The 19,900-nt window shown below is 49.0% G+C and overlaps 1 protein-coding gene and 1 long non-coding RNA gene across 4 annotated transcripts in view; both read left to right on the top strand.

Annotated features, from left to right (window-relative positions):
* LOC142830989 (uncharacterized) overlaps positions 1 to 7,836 on the top strand; it is a 58,654-nt gene extending 50,818 nt beyond the window's left edge. Inside the window, exon 5 of the long non-coding RNA XR_012906572.1 lies at positions 449 to 7,836. This is a non-coding gene — a long non-coding RNA (uncharacterized LOC142830989). The remainder of the gene's footprint in view (positions 1 to 448) is intronic.
* Positions 7,837 to 8,570: 734 nt separating this feature from the next.
* Positions 8,571 to 19,900, top strand: part of WNT7A (Wnt family member 7A) — a 55,959-nt gene continuing 44,629 nt past the window's right edge. The window contains exons 1-3 of one of the 3 annotated variants that reach the window (XM_075939682.1): positions 8,571 to 9,263; positions 10,189 to 10,890; positions 12,204 to 12,430. In XM_075939682.1, coding sequence (XP_075795797.1) covers positions 10,820 to 10,890; positions 12,204 to 12,430 — 298 coding nt within the window. In that variant the 5' untranslated portion in view covers positions 8,571 to 9,263; positions 10,189 to 10,819. The other 2 variants (XM_075939683.1, XM_075939684.1) reach the window with 2 other exon arrangements.

The following is a 19,900-nucleotide window of genomic DNA, read 5'->3' as shown; positions in this document are numbered from 1 at the left end:
TGTGGAGAAAGTGAATACGGAAAAGTTATTTACTTGTTCCCATAATATAAGAACTAGGGGCCACCAAATGAAATTAATGGGCAGCAGGTTTAAAACAAATAAAAGGAAGTATTTCTTCACACAGCGCATAGTCAGTCTGTGGAACTCCTTGCCTGAGGAGGCTGTGAAGGCTAGGACTATAACAGGGTTTAAAAGAGAACTAGATACATTCATGGCGGTTAAGTCCATAAATGGCTACTAGCCAATATGGGTAAGGAAGGTATCCCCAGTCTGTTTGGTGGAGATGGATGGCAGGAGAGAGATCGCTTGATCATTACCTGTTCGGTTCACTCCCTCTGGGGCACCTGGCATTGGCCACTGTCGGTAGACAGGACACTGGGCTGGATGGGCCTTTGGTCGGACTCAGTATGGCCGTTGTTATGTTCTTATGTTCTTATGTTCTCCCAAGGTGCAGCTCCAAGGCAGACGCCAGGAGCAGCAGGACAGTGCGCAGAAAGGCAACTGAAGTGCCAGCACTTGAGAGCTTCCTGGCCAAACCAGTCAGGATCCCCTGTCAAAGGCTCCAGGTTTAACTGGTAGATCTCAATCTACTGGTTGGTGACCACTGAATTAGAATGAAGACTATTGTTAAGACAGGAGTCACCAGATGGCACTATTACACAGTCTTAAGACTTCTCATACTGTGTTGAATTTTTGATGAAATTTTGCATTGTTGTTAATTTTTTATGTCTATTCTTTTTGTGGGGCTCTGGCAAGCAGTGAGGGAGTTTTTTCTCTGAGTTGATCGCTGTAAATAGTCAATTTCTTGAAGTGGAAATGATCTCAGGGAATCAATTATTGGTGTTTTGGCTGCAATTCCTGGATGAGGGAATTGCCTGCCTGCTGTTTGCAATCACATCTGTTCAATTACTGTTATCTATCTACTACATATTTGAGAGAATTTGTCTGTGTATGAATCGATCTGCCTAAGAATTCCTCTTAAACAGTAAGAGCTAGGACTACCACATTCAGTATGCAGCTTCCTCTTATCATAACTTAAACCAAGGTCAGGATTTGGTTGTGCCAGGAAAATGGGATGTGCCTGGAATGGGATTACTTCTCATAAAACTAGAGAGAATCACTAGGAAGGTGAAAGGGACTGGCTGGGAGAACCGCCCCCTCAAGTCCAGCACTGTCCCAGCCCTGAGTCTCCCACCCCCAGTGCTTTTTAGAGAGGGCAGGTGGGAGAGGGACTGACACTCCTCTCCAATTCGTACAGGAACATTTCCCTATGAGAAAGTGCACCGTTTGCTGCATTCCTCACTGTGGCTGGGAAGCACAGAGAACACATAAACTTGTACCTGTCCCAGCCAAGGGACCTGCACAACTCCCCTGGCTGTGCCTCCTGGAGCTGCAGCAGCCACAGAGAGACGCTCAGCCTGCATGCTGAACCTCTCAGCTCCAGCTGCTCCATTTTATGTTCCAGGAAACAAAAAGTAATTAAGGACCCGAATAACACTGGGTAAATCTTCTAGTAATGTAAATAAAACAAATTATCCTTAAAAGAAACCCACCCAAACACTGCATCATATATTTCTCTTCCAATGGGAAACAAAATGACAAGGCTCTAAAGTTTGCTACCACTTAGCTGAGGAGCAACAATATACAGAAAACCAAGATCTGGAATTCCAAAAAGTATAGGAACAGGAGCACATTGTGCAGCTATTTGAAGTGAATACGACACCATTAATCACATGACAGCAAGACAGACGAAGAGCTCTGTATAAGCTTAAAAGCTTTGTTGCTTTCTCCACCACAAGCTTGTCCAATAAAAATTATTATCTCACCCACCTTATCTCTTTCATATCCTGGGACTGATACAGTTCCAGCAACACTTCATGACAGCAAAGTAGTAAGAGACAAAAACCAAAAATTAAGCAACAGGCTTGTGGAAAAAAAGTTTTAGGATCACGCACATGATCCTAATCTAATCTCTCTTCTCTACGTACAGATTTTTTTCCCCATCTATGTGTGGAATAATTGTATGTGCACCCAAGAATGTATGAATGTGCACCACCAGTACAAACAAAAAATACTTAGCTGCTAATCAGCCAGGCAGCATTTGAATCTTTTCTGAGCAGCTGCACAAGTGCACACCTTACAGAGAACACGGCCCATGTGGAAGTGGGGGGATTATTTTCATGAACTGCAGCTCCAAGCCTCTGATCCGTCTCTCACAGTCTGCTCTCCTTGAGGGAGGTTTGTAGGACACTTAGGGCACATCCACACAGTAGTGTTATTTCAGAATAAATCACATTATTCTGAAATAATATCAAAATAACGGGCTTTTATTCCTTCTTCTATAACCTTCATTTTATATAACCCCTATTTCGAAATAGCTATTTTGAAATAGGGTGTGTGTAGACGGGGCAGGTAGAGTTATTTCAACATAAGTGGCCTCCTGGGCTTCCCAGTGGTGCCCTGGTGGCCACTCAGTCCACACTCATCAGGACTCTATAGTTCCCCTTCCCCTAGAGCCCTCAAAGCCACAGCCACTGGGGAAAGGGCTTGTGGCACACAGCAGGCCCTGCTATTCCTGTACCACCCTGGCCTGCCCGACCTCTGCCATGGCAGACCCCAGCATGCCATCTGAGGCCTCCACGGCTGCCAGCCCAGATGCAGCCAACTCCCATGCCCCTGCCCAGGGCTGAAAGAGGAGAGTGCCTTTGTGGACTGATGTGGAGATCCTGGATCCCTGGGGGGAGCTGTCCAACAGCCAGGATCTCCACAAGAGATGGCAAAATGCTGGTGTGTACGGCTGCATGGCCGACAGCCGGGCCCAGAGGAGGTACAGCTGCACTCTGGACCAGGTCAGAATGAAGGTGAAGGAGCTCCAGCAGGCCTATTCCAAGGCCAGGGAAAGGAGGGAGAGGAGTTCCCAGTCGAGACTGGCACCCCAGACTTAGAATCATAGGATCAGAGAATCACAGACCTCAGGAGGTCATCAAGTCCAGCCCCCTGCCCCAGGCAGGACCAATCTCAACTTTGTCTTCTTCAAAGAAAGCTGGGTAGTATCTTGGTTTGGGGGGCGGGGGACAGGTCACCTCCCCTTGTCATTGACTTGGGCCTGGAAGATGCCTGTCATCAGCCTCCCGGAGGGCATGGCAGTGGAGGAGGAGGAGGAGGTGGCCAGCACACACACTACTAGCCAGGACCTCACCCTGTCCCTGGAGCCGGTATCCCTCCCCCAGGATGTCATCCAGGGTGTGGACAAGGCCAGGGAAGGACCATCAGGTGAGCTGCATGACTCTCTGGACCCACGTCGGGGAGGCGGTGGGTGGCGAGGGGTTGCACACTCCTTGCCTGGCCTTCTTAGCCTGGGGATGGCACAGCAGCTTGTGCATGTGGCTGCACATGGAGCAGCAGCTTGGAGCTGACAGCTGCACTGAGGCAGCCGCTCAGGAACCTTGCACGCCTGCTGCCAGGGGTTCTGGGGAGGCCTTACTCCCAACCCTGTGGTGGGACCACCTCCCTCCACAAACCACCAGTAGGGAGGATGGGGTCACAGCCGCACACGACACATGGGCATGCCCACGCTCCCGGGCCAGCGTGGTGAGGCGAAGGGCACCGGTCCCCTGCCAGGAGAGCCTGCTGGGAGCATGAGGGGGAAGAAGTGGAGGGGACCCCAGCAGCACCCACCTCAGCAAGCGGTGTCTGCCACTCACACACCCCTCCCTGCAACACCCTCCTCTCCACTCCTCTCCCCTCCAGCAGGCAGGGTTACTAGTCCTCTCCCTGTGGGACACTGCCACTGCTGGACCCAGTGCGTGCGCGGCACGGAGGGGAACTGAGCCGCCCCATTGCTGCTCTCTCCCCTGCAAGCTCCCAGCCCGGCCAGCACCTTCCCATGCCTGCTTGTCTCCAGGATGTGGAGGTAGCGGGGCTCCCCCCTGGGCTGTCCATGCCCCTCCCCCCTGGGCTGTCCAAGCCACAGATGGCCTTGCTCAAAACACATCGCCTTTGTCTGACCCGAGGCCTTTCCGTGTTGGCTCAGAGACAAGGGCTGGGCTCCGGGCACCCTGCCTCCTGGGACGGCTGCCCTTCTCACTTTTCTTCACCGCTGGACCAGCTGCGAGTGAGGCACAAGCCACACCTCCTGCACCAGCCTCCAGGCCCCACATGACCTGCAGGCGAAGGCAACTGCATGAAGACCTACGGCAGGAGCACATCACTTGCCACCGCGGTGTGCCCTGCAGCGGGCTCTGGAGGCAGACATGGAGTTGTGCTGCACCACCTGGCAGGAGCTCTTGCAGCAGGCCACACCACTGCCGTGGAGCGCCTGGTGGCTGCTCCTACTCCTGCTCCTGTAGCCGTTCCTGCCCCAGCGCCTACCCCTCCAGCTTCTTCCCCCTCCCATGGCCACCAAGGGCCCTGCACATGTGGCGATGGGCCCACTCAAAGCAGGCACCAGTCCCATCCCATCTGTGAGTCTCTCCTGCCCCCTCTGCCCTTTTTTCTCCCCTCCTCCCCTCTTTCAGGTTCCTTCCCCAGTTACAATTACCCCAGAGAAACACAAAATGTAATTTATCGTTTCAAAACAAAAGGGCCCCTGTTTTATTGTACCAACAGGGAAAGGGAAGGGGTGAAGGGAGGGATGTGGAAGGCAAGGCACTGAACAGCAATGCACAGACCCCTTGTGGGGAGGCCCAGGGGAGAGTCACTGGGGTCCTTCTCTGGAACGCTCCCCTGGGCCTCCTGGATGCTCACAGCCCCCGGTGGGCCTGCCGGATGGCAGCCATGCGTGGCTGTTCAAAGGCCTTAGCTAACTGCTCAGCCTCCACCCTACCAGAAACATCTCCTGCCTGTTCTTGCATATATTGTGGAGGACACAACACGCTGCCACCGCTTGGGGGCCGTTCCACTCACCGAGCTCCCTTTTAGATGGCTGAAGGTGCCCTCCACAACCATGTGGGCCCTGCGGAGCCTGGCATTGAAATGTTCTTTGTTTGGGTCCATGCCTCCCACGTAGGGCTTCATCAGCAGTGGGTAGGCAATGTCCCCCCCAACACAGATAAGAATATCCATTTCCCCAACCCTGATGGTGCGGTTGGGGAAAAAAGCTCTAGCAGGCAGCTTCTGGAAGAGGCTGGAGTTGCAGAAGATGCTGGTGTCATGCACCTTCCCCTGACCACCCAACGTTGATGTAGGTGAACCAGCCGCAGTGGTCCATAAGGGCCTGTAGGACCATAGAAACATACCTCTTGCGGCTGATGTATTCAGTGGCCCAGTGGTCTGGGGCCAGATGGGGATATGGCTGCCGTCAGTAGCCCCTCTGCAGTTAGGGAAGCTCATCGTGGCAAAGCTAATGATGATGGAGCCCACGCCGCCCAGGATGACAGGCCAGCACAGCAGGGTGGTGTTAACGACCCTCACCATCCGTAGAAGGAGATAGACAATCACAGGGTTGCCAGGGTCCTCTAGACCACCAACCACCCCTCCCACACACACACCAGGAGTAACCCCCAATTTACCCCATCCCCCAGCAGGACTTTGTGAAGGTGGGACTGAAAAACCTTCCAGGGAGGGAGCCTGCACCACTACCCACCCCTCCCTGGGGAACCCCATTCCAGCAGTTCACCACCCTCCTGCAAGAGAGCTCCCTACCTGCATGACCACAGCCCCTACTGCTGATCTCCCCACACTCAACTGGTGCCCAATGGAGCAGTAGCTGTCCCATGTTGTGAGCTTCCAGAAGGCGATGGCGACCTGCTTCGGAGGGGGGAGGGGGCGGGGCGGTAGCTGGTCGCATGTGGATGTCCCATCGCTGGAGGGCAAGGGCGAGGCTCTCGCAGAGCTCCAGGAAGGTGGCCTTCTGCATGCAGAAGTTCTGCAGCCACTGCTGGTCATCCCACCACTCCAGGACAAGCTGGACCCACCAGTTGGAACTGGTGTCCAGTCACCAGAAGTGGCAGTGCATGGTGTGCATAGAAGGGTGGGAGGGGTCGTGCTGCATGAGCAGCACTTGGAGAGAGGAGAGGAGGTGCCCCACAGGGTGTGGTGGGTCCTGTTCCTGCAGAGCCATGAGGGCAGCCTGCTATAACTGCAGCAGGAGGTATGGCATGGGGTCTAAGAGCCATCGACTGCTTGGAGGCAGGTCCAGCTCCATGGCTGGAGAGCTGTGGTGTCCGCAAGGGCAACCAAAGCAGGCAGTGAAAAGGCTTTGCTGTCTCTCAAGGAGGTAGCCAAAAGAGAGGAGCCTGAGACACGGCTGTACAAAGGGGTCCCTTTAACCACGAGCCTCAGATAACCTCAGGAAGTGATTGCTGTCATGATGCCCTGCCTGAAGTGCTCCTAGGGGGCTTTAAATGTGATTGAGAGCCACTATGTGTGGACATGCTATTTGAAATAGATCAATGATATTTCAATGGGCATTTGCTGTGTAAATGTGCTATTTTGAAATAAGCTATTTTAGAGTTTTTCTTCTGAAATAGCTTATTCTGAAATAAACATGCAGTGTAGGTGTACCCTTAGTGGCCAGTGTGATGGCCTCCCCTTCTCATGTAAAATCAAGATCACCAAGTAGTAACTCCTCAAATGCCAGGGATCTTCCTGTATTTTTATGGTAGTAGTGACTAGAAGCCCCAGTTCTGGATCAGAACTTCATTTGCTAGGTGCTGTGCAAACACATAAAATATGGTCCCTGTCTGAAATCGGTGCAGGTAAAGCATATTCTGTGATGATAGATACTTTGGAAAGGCAGATAGGTTAGCAAGATAAGTCACGTTTCCAATATCTGTAGAACTTCTGCACAGTGTAAAAATGGAGGCCTGGGATTCACAGTTTTGTAGGGAAACATGCTCTAATGTAATTTAGGCAAGAAACATTCATGTGAAAATGCTCTTCTGTGCAATATTGTCCTACACAGTCCAAAAAGTTTATGTCAGGGCTACTCAACTCTCCTGGAGCCCATTGGAACATAGATTTGATCAATTCAAAGGATGCCTGGGTTCAGGACACCATGCTGTCCAAACTGCTCAGCACATCTGGAGTGCTATTGTCCCCCTCTCCCATAATTGATCCACGTGGCAGTAAATGGTGTTACTTTTATTTCCCAGCAGCATGTCCAGAAGTAAGGCTCACTATGAGAAACAACAGTCTGAGGGGGATGATGCAATGCAAATAAAACAACACTTTTCTGCATATCTCTTCATGGATTCCACCCTTTTCCATGAGTTTTCCTACAGGAAGATCATTATAACTAATACTTTGTTGTCCTTAAGTTCTATAAATTGATTAAAATAAATTAATATTTATTTGCTGCCTTGCATCTAAGAAATATGCCTTTTGAGATGTTTAGAAAATACTGTGTACAGTATAGAACACATGAAATACTGCTTTGGAGATAGTGATGGGTAACTTTTTCACCTAGTATAGGTTGTATTCAGACCTTCAAGTGTTTCCATCTTGAGACTGTAAATGCCTTGGGCAGGGAACATGCCCAAAACATTCAACCCCAAGTGCCCAGATTTAACCTCTCAACCTCACACTTAGGTATCTAAATAAAATTGGCCTGATGTTCAGAAGTGCTGAGCTCCCACTGACTACAATGGATGTTGTCCATAGGTACTCGTATAGGCCAGGTCTAGTACGCAACTCCAGCTGTGTAAAGTAGCTGGAGTCAACTTATTTTAAGCTGAACTTGGCACCATCTTCACTGAGGGAGGACACTGAGAGCAAATGCTCCCATTGGCTTCCTTTACTCCTTGCAACTGCAAGGAATACTGGTGCGGACCCAGAGTATTCGATTTAGTGGGTCTTAACTAGATCCTCTAAATCAAATGCCAGAAGATCAATCTCTGGTGTAGTGAGTGGAGATGTGGCCTTTGACGGCTATTTAACAAACAAACAAACAAACAAACACCAACCAAGCAATCAACCAAACGGTCTATGTCTATAGCAGCCTCTTGTGAAATACAAACTAAACTGCCAGCACTTTAAAAAGTGATTTAAAAGCACCTCCAACAAGTTTCTATCTTACCTGAATTCTGGGTTCTGCAATTTTTATTAAAAGCAGATGATTTTTAGCTTAGACCCAAGTCAAATCCCCAATGGGGTTCACTCGTAATTGTCTGTCCCAGATGAGCATCAATATTTAAGGCTAACTGCAGGACCCATTTTCTTCCACTAGATGGCGCATTTACAAAGAAAACTTACCTTGTCTCCTTTCCAGGTATTGTCAGAACTTTTGGTTCATCGCCCTTCAGATACAAGTAACCCTGGGGCACCTTAGGAGACTAACAGATTTATTCGTGCATAAGCTTTTGTGGGTAAAACCCACCTCATCAGATGCCTGGGAGTGGTCTCTCTCTTGTGTAAAGTTTGCACGTCTGTGGGTTTTCCCACAGTTAATTTTGTTTTGATCCCAAGGTTCAGAGATACTCATGCACCCCATGCAGTCTGAACCACACTAAATATATGCCCGAAGAAACAGTTGCCCCCAGCCCCTCTAAACCAAACAAAAACAAAAAAGCTTTGATATAAAAATGGAACTTTAGCTACATCCAAACACACAGAAAGGTGAACCATCCTCACAGTAGCATGTAATCCTTCCCCCACCCAATTGTGAACATAGCCCATCATAATGGTGGAGTCCAACCCTGTGCCCAAAGCAGGACCAACCCCAACTAAATCACCCCAGCCAGGGCTTTGTCAAGCCGAGACTTAAACACCTCTAAGGATGGAGATTCCACCCCCTCCCTAGGTAACCCAGCCCAGTGCTTCACCACCCTCCTAGTGAAATAGTTGTTCCCTAATGTTCAACCTAGACCTCTCCCACTTACACAGTGCAATAAGCCAACTCCAGGGTTAAGTGCGCATTTTCCCAGTAATTCACTTACATTTCAGTGCCCAGCCACTAACTGGGTTTCACCAGCTCAGTGAATTAATAGGAGGTTGGTAAACCTGTTCTTTGCCTAACTTTTCAAACTTACTGTTATTTCCAATCAACTTTCTAGTAAAAATCAGGAAGTCCTGTCATTGGGGTTTTTTTGTTTTGTTTTGTTTTCAGAAAAATACTATGAGCCGAACAATTCCAGCACCACACCCCTGTTATCATTTAGGTAACCCTCCCTGCGTGATATATTTTAAGAGGATAATAAAAGCCTCCATATCCGCGTGAATCCCCGCAGCCGTAACCACACCAAGCCCCTCCAACAAGCGAGCAGTGGCGAGGACTCCTGCAGCTCACGCGGCCCCCCCAAGCCCGACAGAGAAAGGTGCCGTAGGTAAGCAAGCTCCGGGAATGGGCACAGACGCTGCCGAGCCGAGGAGGCGAGAGAGCAGGTTAGGGAAGGGAAGGGAGAGCAGACCTGGAGGGCGCTTCAGTCAGCCTGGCTAGACTCGGGCGGCCAGCAGCGCCTCCCTCCCGAGGGGGGTGCCCAGTGACACCTGATCCTTGTGGCTTTGACACAAAGAGCCCCCCGCAGGACCGCTGGCTGCCCCCGGGCGAGCCGCTCCGTGCCCCTCTCGCGGTCATTAAACGGATCAATCAAAAACGCAGTGGAAAGGGCACCCGGCAAAGTCTGGAGCAACAATGGGCTTGTTCTCCGGGCCGCTGTCTGGGGGCCGAGCCGGCCTTGGAGACGCGCAGATAGGATCTAAATTGCGCGGGCTGGCTCACTGGTGCTGAACACGGACGGGCTCTGCCCTGCCCCTCGCCTCGCCTGCCAGGGATGCTGCCGCCGCCGGAGGGAGGATGTCGGTGATAATGTTAATCCCGACTCGGAAATCGGGGGAGGAAATGGGGGGCAGGGAAACGAGATGGAAAACCTCAGACGTGGGGAGGCAGCAAGAGGGGAACATGGGGTGGGGGAGCGGCGGCGAACACATCAACCCAGCCTGTAGAGTGACCCCACGGAGCAAAGCAGGGACATTAGCCACACATACACCTTCAGACCCCCCCTTCCCCCCCGACAGGGCACAAAACCCCGCATCAACGGGGGGGGGGGGCGTGGGAAACCCTAAACAATGAGCTGGTGAAGAGGAGAGAGAAGGGAAGCGGATCACCCTAGCGAGAGAGGAGCGCAGTGCAGGTGGGTGCAGCTTAGCCTCCAGCAGGTTTGCACACCTTTGGGGGCTCTGCATGTCTTCTCCACGAGCCTAGTCACTGCTGGGCCTAATAAGGAAATTAACCTGTTACACTCCTTCTAGCTGGGACTGCGGTTCCGCGGAGTACGGGCTCCTTTCCCTGCTCCTGGACTTGAGGAAGGACTGCAAAACCCACCTTCCGCTTGGGGGAATCGCTGTCTCGTCTCTACAAGCAGGTGGTCTGTGGGCGATTTCTTATTCCCTTCTCCGCCACCCCTCGGCTGGAAAACTCCCTCCTCTGGAGAACACGCCCAAGTAGCTGGAGAAGTGGGGAAAGAAGGGGGGGGATAGATAGTAACATTGAACCTGAGGGGAGATTCAGAGCTGCTGCGTGCAGGGATCACTGCAGCCTATTCCCAGCACTAAAGTGTTACGTGTGACAGGCATACAAATCCGGAATAAAGAGAGAGAGAGGGGAGGGGGGGGGGGAGAGAGAGAGAGAGAGAGAGGACACACACAGGGTGGGTGGGTGAGTGAGTGAGCGAGAGAGAGACCCAGCTGAAGGGATATGGTGTTTGTCTCCTGGGATTTACAAACACACACAGCCTGTTCAGATCACAAGGAGGTTTGTCTGTTTTGTCTGCACTACCTTGACCCGGAGCTGCACTGTCTGAGGAAACGCGAAATTAAGCAGCACGAATAGCATCAGAGGCATCATTCTGCATGGTGATCTGAAAACCAGCGCACAAGGAATATGAACAGGAAAACAAGGCGTTGGATTTTCCATATCTTTCTGAGCCTAGGGATTGTGTATATCAAAATTGGGTAAGTTATTTAAAAAAACACATAAACGATTTCGCTCTGGTGAACCTGCCCAGACCTGCTAATATTTAACCGGGAAAGTTTGGAAGACTGTTATAGCTTTAAAAGAAAGCCGAGCAGAAATGCCATTGCCCTGCAATGAAGTCGTGGTGTGTAGCGTAGCGCTGGGGAATGTGAAAGTCATTGGTGATGTGCCGGAAGCATGACTGGAATGGCAATGTGCTGGGGTTAGTTTTATGTTCCTTCCCTACCTACCGTATCCCCTGAAATCAAACCAAACTCCGCACCGCGCGGAGCGCTTGCCTGGGACCTGAAAGGACGCTGCGGGTGCTCGCTCTTCAGAGCGGCCGCCGGCTCCCCACCTCTTCCTTCCCGGGCCATGTGGGGAAACCAGCTCTGCCCAGGTGCACGCTACTTGATGGACGGTGCGGACCTGCACTTGTCCCCGATTGCCCAGTCCCGCGTCCTTAGCTGCCGGCCCACGGAAAGCCCTGAGGGGCTGCCAGAGGGAAAGAAAACCCGACCCCGCGCCCCGGCTCCCCAGAGCCACCCTGCACTCTCACCTGGCGCGCAGCAGCCTCGCCAGCCTGACACCGCGCCCAAAAGCGAGGCGGTGCGCTGCGCTGCCGGGAGCGGGCGGCGGGCCAGGACCCCAGGGGAGGGGCCGCTTCATTTCACAGCTTAATGCAATTAACGCGGATAATGACAATAAAAGCCCAGCCCGTGGAGCGCGCGCCTGCTCCGGGCTCCGGGGCGGATTGCGCGCTCCTGACGCGGGAAGTTGGCCACGTTTTGGCAAAAGCCCCCGCGCGCTTCACCTCTCTGATAATGATACACCCAAAAAAGTGATGGGAGGGGGCGCGGCGAGGCGCCGAGGCCCGTGGCGTTGACCCCCTCTTCCCAAGTCCGTCATTATCCCGCGGGCTCGGCCGGGGGCGCATCCCGCCCGGCACAGCGCGGCGGGGTCGTGGCCAGGGGCTGGCGGCCTGCTGGAGTAGGGGGCGGGTGCAAAGGCAGGGAGCGCCTGAGCGAAGGGTTACGGAGGAGCTGGAGCTCTGTCCTCTGCCGGGGTCAGCCCCCTTCGGCCCAGCCCAGAGCGGCTAGAAACCCGCGTGCCGCGGGGGAAAGGTCCCGTCGCGGCAGGACAGCGCAGAGCACCGGCTGGACGCGCTCTGGGCTCCGGGCTTTGGGGCGAGAAGCTGCCTCGCTCTGGCAAGTGTAAGCAGGCGGCTGCCGCCCAGAGACTCGACGGGCGGGGAGCGCCCCCGGGCCAGCGCTGCGTGCGCTCAGTCTTTCCCCTTCTTCTCTCATTTCAGGGGCTTCTCCTCGGTGGTGGCTCTGGGGGCCAGCATCATTTGCAACAAGATCCCGGGTCTGGCGCCCAGGCAGCGGGCCATCTGTCAGAGCAGGCCCGATGCGATCATAGTGATCGGAGAAGGGTCTCAAATGGGAATCAACGAATGCCAGTTTCAATTCCGGAACGGACGCTGGAATTGCTCTGCCCTGGGGGAAAGGACCGTCTTTGGGAAAGAGCTGAAAGTGGGTATGTTACCTCTTTTCTGGTTACGGCAAGGTTGGCTCCTGTAGGTCCCCCAGAAGGTTAGCAGCACATCGAAATGTCACGAATTACACATGCTAGACCTGCCAGGGCATCCACTCAGGGCCAGCCACTGCAGGATCGTTCATAAGAACGGGCATACTGGGCCAGCCAAAGGTTCATTTAGCCCAGGATCTTGTCTTCCAACAGTGGCCAATGCCATGTGCCCCAGAGGGAATGAACAGAACAGGCAGTCAACAAGCCATCCCCCTGCCGTCCATTCCCAGCTTCTGGCAGACAGCACCCTTGCCTAATAGCCATTGATGGACTTATGTACTCATGAAATTGTTCTTTTTTGAACCCCGTTAAAGTCCCTTTAGGGTATTTTCACCTGCCTCTTCATGTGGGATTACCAAAATAGATACCTGTATTTTCCTTATAAGAGATCTAGTGAAACCCTCTGAAAAACTTTGTGTCAAAATGACTTCTTTGTCATGTAAGTGGTGTGTATTCCATTGTCTTATACTTGTAAAGCCTGTGGCCTTTCTATAGTTTTCCCCTCATGTATGTATTACACACAGTAGGACATAGGGATTTGGATCTGGGTAGGGGTTTTGTTAGGAGATAGGGCACACAGAAAGCTCATGAGTCATTCTCTGTAGCTATGAGCCCCAAGGGGTAGAGCTATTACAAGGTCAGTGCCTTATGTGAGATTTACACTATTCACAGCAGGATGCTCATTATAATTATCTGTTTAGTTGGTGAGAGACTGGCGCCTTTGGAAACAGAGTCAGAAAATGGGTACTTGCCAGTTTAGAATTCAACCTAGCCGAAACCTTAGATGCAGCTTCTACTCTGGGCATGCCAGTCTGAACCACATCCACAGTCAAAGGGGTTCTAATCTGACGTTCCAGTTTCTCTCAGTCGTCCTAATAGCTGAAGCTACATTTTAAAATTGCACTCAAATAGCAGCAATAAAAATACACATTTAGATATAAGGAAGTTTTGAACAAAGATGGAAACACTGTCCTCATATCTATGTATTGCAGAACTTATGGTACCTGAGGGCTTCTTTGTGTTTGTTGATCATGGTACCTGAGGGCTTCTTTGTGTTTGTTGATCATGTGATACTTAGGAACAACGAGAAGAGTTAAGGATAAACTCTTTCCAGTCACAATTAAACAGTCACTGACTCCAATATAAGTTTCAGGTCTGACAGTGACATCCATAGTTCTGGGGTTCTATGCTTTGAACAGTGAAAGTGCCTAAGTACCCAATAAGTTTAGATTCAAGGATCTGTTGGAGGAGGGAATACTGTCATAACAGAGAGCAAAGGTATTCTACAGGGCTTTGGAAGCAGGATGTAGCATTGGCAAGGTGAGGAGTCAAGTGTGCCATGGGCATTTTTAAATCGGGGGCATGGGACTTTTTGATTTGTTGTGCAGAGCCTTTGGTTTGTTGAGAAGCCCTTTGGTTGGATTGTATTCTGGCCCTATTTTGTCTTAATCACCCAGGGCAGGGGGACCAGGGCAGGATATGGCCTAAATATAACACCGCATGCACCCAAGAATCCCAACAAAATCGATGGGAATTCTGTATGTATGAAGAACGCAGCATTGGCATCTATATAGCTGAAGTTCCTTGCTTAGGGAGGCATAAGTAAATATTGTAGTATTACTCATATATATGTGTGTGTGCTTTCCACTGCTCCTATTTTTTTGCAAAAATAAAAACAGTGAAAAGTCTAACAAGAGTATTTACTGAAGGCCAATAGATTCTCAACCAATCTGGGTGACCAATCTGAGAAACAGTGCTTGATTTTCAAAGACTGAGGCATACAACATTAGTGAACACTTCTCAAAATGTGCCCATTACACCGAAAGACTATAACTGCTTCTATAGAGTTGCTTCATTCCGGCCATTGGTTTACAGAGGCATGTTTCTGACTGACCTCCATGACAGTTCTGCTTGGAAGGCTGGTTGGAATTCACTGCTCTAATCTCACATATTGGTAAAAAGAAAATTTGTGTACCGGAGAGCCAGAAAGATGCAGAGTTATTGTGGTATGGTGTGTAAATCCTGTGAGTTTTTTTTTCAAAATTGATTTAGCTGGTAGGTTATATTTAGGTACTTTTAAAGAAAGTCAATATTACAGGAAGTGGATTTGATCCAGCTTTGAAGTGTTAACTCAGATCTAATTACCCATTATAATGTTTATAGAGGTAGATGTATTCAAAGAGATCAGGCCATATTGAGCCTTGAAGTAGCTCAATTAACTTCATAAATTATGCCAGGATTGATGTAGGCCACAGTGAACAAAATTCACTTTGAATGCATAAGCAACAATGTTCAGATTTAAACAATGTTTACACTTGCATTTAAAAATATTCTACGTGCAACTTGCTAGCAAGGTGTGTAAGAAAAGCAACCCCACATGAAAAAGCAGCTGTTTTGGAGCTCAGGAGTACATCCTTGGGCTAAGATCTTTAATGGCAAGTTTGATTACAGTGTAAACTGTTATGGCTGAGTTAACTTGCTGAAAAATAGTGGGTCTATTACTGCCACTAAATATTATTAACATTAGTGTAATCATTTGTGTTCCACAGATTTTCCTCTTGATCTTGTTTCTTGTCTATATATCAGCATGTGTGGAGACCCCTGTACATGTGATTCATTCCATATCATTTTATCAGAAGAGAGGGGGGAAGTTCAGTTCCTAGCCTTCTCTAAGCTGCTCAGTGTTTTCCATAACCCTTCATTAACTGTTTTTTCCACCTCCCTAAGACCTGTAAAGTACCAGTATGAACTACAATTTATAATAATCTAAGCTAATATTTCAGTATATTAAGGACAAATCCTATATCTAGTAAAGGCAAAGTTCAGATTTAATGCTCATGAGTAAGATAAGATAAAAGAGAAAGTCTCACATCTGTTACCATACATACTGGGGATGGGGACAGGATTTCTACTTTCTCATTCCTTTCACAGGATTACTTCAAAGTGCCATTAGAATGGTATAAGCGTAGAAGGTATTAGTGCATGAAGACTGATGCTTCTCAGCATGGCTGAATCTTTAAAACTGTTACCTTGGAAGTATGCAGGATACCACTAGTCCCACAACTGCAATTTGCAATAAAATCATTAGACCGCATGACATCATTCTGCTTGCTCTATTAGATGACTGCCATTTGACTTTAAAGTGGCACTGTTGTGCCTGTGCTAAGATTAGGATGCAAATTCAAAATGACTGTAATGTAACTTGTTGAAATACCATTGCATCATTCAGTGATTACAGCACGAATGTATATGTGTACTAATATTATACTAATTACCCACAAAGAAATGCTATCAGTTTGTAAAGCTATATCATATAACTCCGATGCTAACTGGAGCTGTGTGTGTAAATCTATGATAATAGGTTACCTTGACAACAGCATATTCATGTTCTATACATAGTACTTACCGTTAAAAAAGGAAACAAAGACCACCTCAGGAATGTTTAGACCTAGGAACTCTAACTTCACTATCTGGAAAGATACTGCGACAGATTATTGGACAGTCAATTACTGTTCATCTAGAGGATAATAGGGTGATAAGAAATAGCCAACATGGATTTGTCAAGAACAAATAATATCAAACCAAGTTAAGTTCCTTCTTTTACAGGATTACTAGGGGAAGCAGTTATATATCTTGATGTTAGTAAGGCTTTTGACAGAATTACACAACATTAGGGAAATGTGGTCTATAAGGTGGCTGAACAACTGGTTGAAATACCATACTCAAAGGAGTAGTCATCAGTGGTTACTATTCAATATTTGGATTAATGACTTGAATAACTGGGTGGAGAATATACCTATAACATTTGTGGCTGACATCATTCAGGGAGCAATTGCAAGAAGTTTGTAGGAAAGGATTAGGATTCAAAATGACCCTCACCAATTGTATAATTGGTCTGAATTTCAAGTAAAGATGAATTTTAGTAAAGACAAGTGCAAAATACTGCACTTAAGAATGAAAAATTAAATGCACAGACACAAAATGTGGATGATTGGCTAGGCCTAACCCTTCTCTCTGACTCAATTTACCCATCTATAAAATAGGGATAAAAATGTTGACCACCTTTGTTAAGATCATTGAGATCTATGGATTTAAAAGCACCTTATAAGAGTTAGGTATTATTGTTTATCAACTTTTTTCGGAAAGTCACATATAACTTTGCTAATATAGCTTTCAAAAATAGTTTTGGACAAGGGATTATAGCTAGATACCACTTAAATTTATTTACTATCAATGTGGCATATTTCTGTTCAGATGCTGGAATCCCAAATATACTCATGAGTCTCTATCCCATTTACCACATACATTTCATTTCTAATATTATGCAGTATAGTTCATCCTTCAAGGTCAAGGCTTCACTGGTATTTGAATGTGGCTATTTGACCATAACTCTTAGTAACATCAACAATGCTGATGATGTGCTGATGCAATTCTGGATGTTTTTTAAATTAACAAATGCTGCATAATAGTGTCCATACGTCAGCACTGAGGAACTTTCCATCACCAAAGCAATAAAATCTTCAGAGTAAGAGAGTCGAAGGATTCTGCTCACATCTATTCAAATGACATGTTAGAAAGGATTCAAAGGCCTGATCATGCGGATGGGTCTTTTGCAACAACAGGAAGCTCAAATTTGGGCTTTTCTGAAACATAAGAAGAGCAAATTCAACCATGAGGGGTTTCCACTGAATACTCGCCAGTCCAACCCAGAGGACACAACACATGCACAGAGCGGTGGTAAACCTACTATTTGCCATAGCTGTAATCAGGAGATGAACAGAGTGTTACTCTCTCAAATAACTGAGTCCTGACTCCTAGAATATGACATTGCTAAACTGATGAGATAATGCAAGAATGTATGGAAAAGATGTTTCTCTTTCTGATGACTGAAGTGACACTGTGGCTACGTCTACACTGGCCCCTTTTCCGGAAGGGGCATGTTAATTTCAGAGATCGTAATAGGGAAATCCGCGGGGGATTTAAATATCCCCCGCGGCATTTAAATAAAAATGTCCGCCGCTTTTTTCCGGCTTTTAGAAAATAAGAATAAGATCCCCCGGAAAAGGGCGCTTTTTCCGGAGGATCGGGGCCAGTGTAGACGCTCTTTTCCGGCTTTTCTAAAAGCCGGAAAAAAGCGGCGGACATTTTTATTTAAATGCCGCGGGGGATATTTAAATCCCCCGCGGATTTCCCTATTACGATCTCTGAAATTAACATGCCCCTTCCGGAAAAGGGGCCAGTGTAGATGAGCCCTGTGGGTATATCCATACTACAGAGTTTTATGCCCACACTGCAATCGCATTCTTCCAAAAATAACTAGAAAGAATAGAGGGTTTTTTCCGGTGTTGGTAATCCTCTTTCTGGGGAAGAGAGAGTTCTTTTGAAAGAAGAGGAAAGAGGAAAAAGCACAGGAGCCTGGCTAGCTACTCCATCCATAGTAATCGCAGCTTAAATGCGAGATGGCGTCCATTCAGTGTGGACACTATCTTTTGGAAGATGTTTTCGGAAGATCTCTTCTGAAAAAAGGTTCTTTCAAAAGAAGCCTGCAGTCTAGACATTGCCAATGATACAGCTGTGCCTTTGCAGTGTGACCAGGCAGAATTGAAAGCCATTTTAATGCCAGTCTTTGGAAATCTGGCAAGACTAAAGCCAGCTTCAGTGCAGGTCTTTGAAAATCCAATGACAGGCACCACTGGCGTACTACGGGGTGTGCCAGGTGTGCCCAGGCACACCCTAATGTCTTAGTGTTGCCAGGTGTCTAGTTTTCTACTGGACAGTCCACTTTTTTGGGGCTCTGTCCAGTAAAAAAAATCCAGAAAATACCAGACATGTGCAGTGTCCAGTATTTTCTGGTTTTCTGACTGGGTGCCATGGAGGTTAGGACCATAAAAGACTATTAGCCAGGGGATAGAAATGGTGTCCCTGGTCTCTGTTTGTCAGAGGCTGGAGAAGGATGGCAGGAGACAAATTGCTTGATCATTGTCTTCGGTCCACCCTCTCTGGGGCACCTGGTGCTGGCCACTGTCGTCAGACAGGACACTGGGCTAGAAGGACCTTTGGTCTGACCCAGTACGGCTGTTCTTATGTTCTTATGTATATGCCTGGAAACCTGGCTGGGGGAGTGGCTGGCAGGTGGGGTGTGATCAGCGCTGGGAGCCCTGGTTGCATGTGAGGAGGAGGGGCAGCCCGGTCCGTGCTCCTGCATGCTGGTCAAGTGAATGGTGGAGCCGCAGCTGGACTGAATCGCGCTTCGCCTGGACCGTGCAGGGGGTGGGAGCACCCTGGGATCTGCACTGTCCGGGTCAGTCCCGCTCCCAACTGGCTGATATGCTCCTTCTCCCCACCCCCTTCCTGGCTGGCCTCTTGGTTCTCCCCCACTTCTCCCCCCGATCTTCCCCAGCCAGCCCCGGTGCACCCGCCACCAGCTCTGCTTCCAGTGGCCAGTTCTCCCCTCCTCTCCCTATCTCCCCCAGCCAGCCTCACTGTACCCAACCCCCGCCACCAGCTCTACCTCCCGCTGGGCGGTTCCTCCTCCCAATCTTCCCCGGCCAGCCCCGTTGCACCCCCTGCCAGCGCTGCTTCCGGTGGCCAGTTCTCTCCTCCTCCTCCTGAGCTCCCCCGGCCAGCCCTGCTCCCGCTGGCCGCTCTCCCTTCCCCCCCGATATCCTCCGGCCAGCTCCGCTCTGCCCTCCCCCCTACCCCCACTGACCAGCTCTGCTTCCCATTGGCTGCCTCTCCCCCAGCCAGCCCCCGACCCCGGCCAGCTCTGCTTCCCGGCCCCCCCACCTTCTTCCTGGCAAGCCCCACTCCCCTCCCAGCCAGTCCCTCTCCCCACCCCCCATGAAGCGTGTCTGGTATTTTTTTTAAAGACTACCTGGTAACCCTATAATGTCTCAAAAAAAGTGGCTTTGCAGTTTAATTTAATCACATGATACACTCTTTTAGTTTTAAAGTATGGATTGCTGTATTATTCAATGAGCGCCGAATTGCAAATGTGAAAAACAAACTAAGAAGTACAATGTCCCATACTTACGTTTGTATTTAAAGTTTAGTTGTTAATTTTAAAAAAATGTTTAAGTTTTAGTTTCTTTAGTTTGTTTGATGAATAAAAATAATGTCCTTTATGATTGAGTATTCGATAAATGTTCGCCTTTAAAAAAAAAAATTCCCTGAGTGCACACCTAATGAAATGTGCCGTGCATGCCTATGACAGGCACTAAACAGGAAGAACTTCATCACAAGTCTATTAAGATCCTATGACTCTTCCAAAATAGCATGACACAGCAAACTAAAAATAATTTCATGGCTAGTCTGTGGAGACTCCCCTCACTGAGACTTTGCTTGTGAAAATTATTCAACACAACCATTGGAAAGAAGACACAATGATCCTACTGCACAGAAAAAGCCATACGAGACTCT

Source organism: Pelodiscus sinensis, chromosome 11 (assembly GCF_049634645.1).
Source record: "Pelodiscus sinensis isolate JC-2024 chromosome 11, ASM4963464v1, whole genome shotgun sequence".
NCBI lineage: Eukaryota > Metazoa > Chordata > Testudines > Trionychidae > Pelodiscus > Pelodiscus sinensis.
Note: the sequence above shows the minus strand (reverse complement) of the source record. Positions and strands in the feature narration are given on the sequence as shown.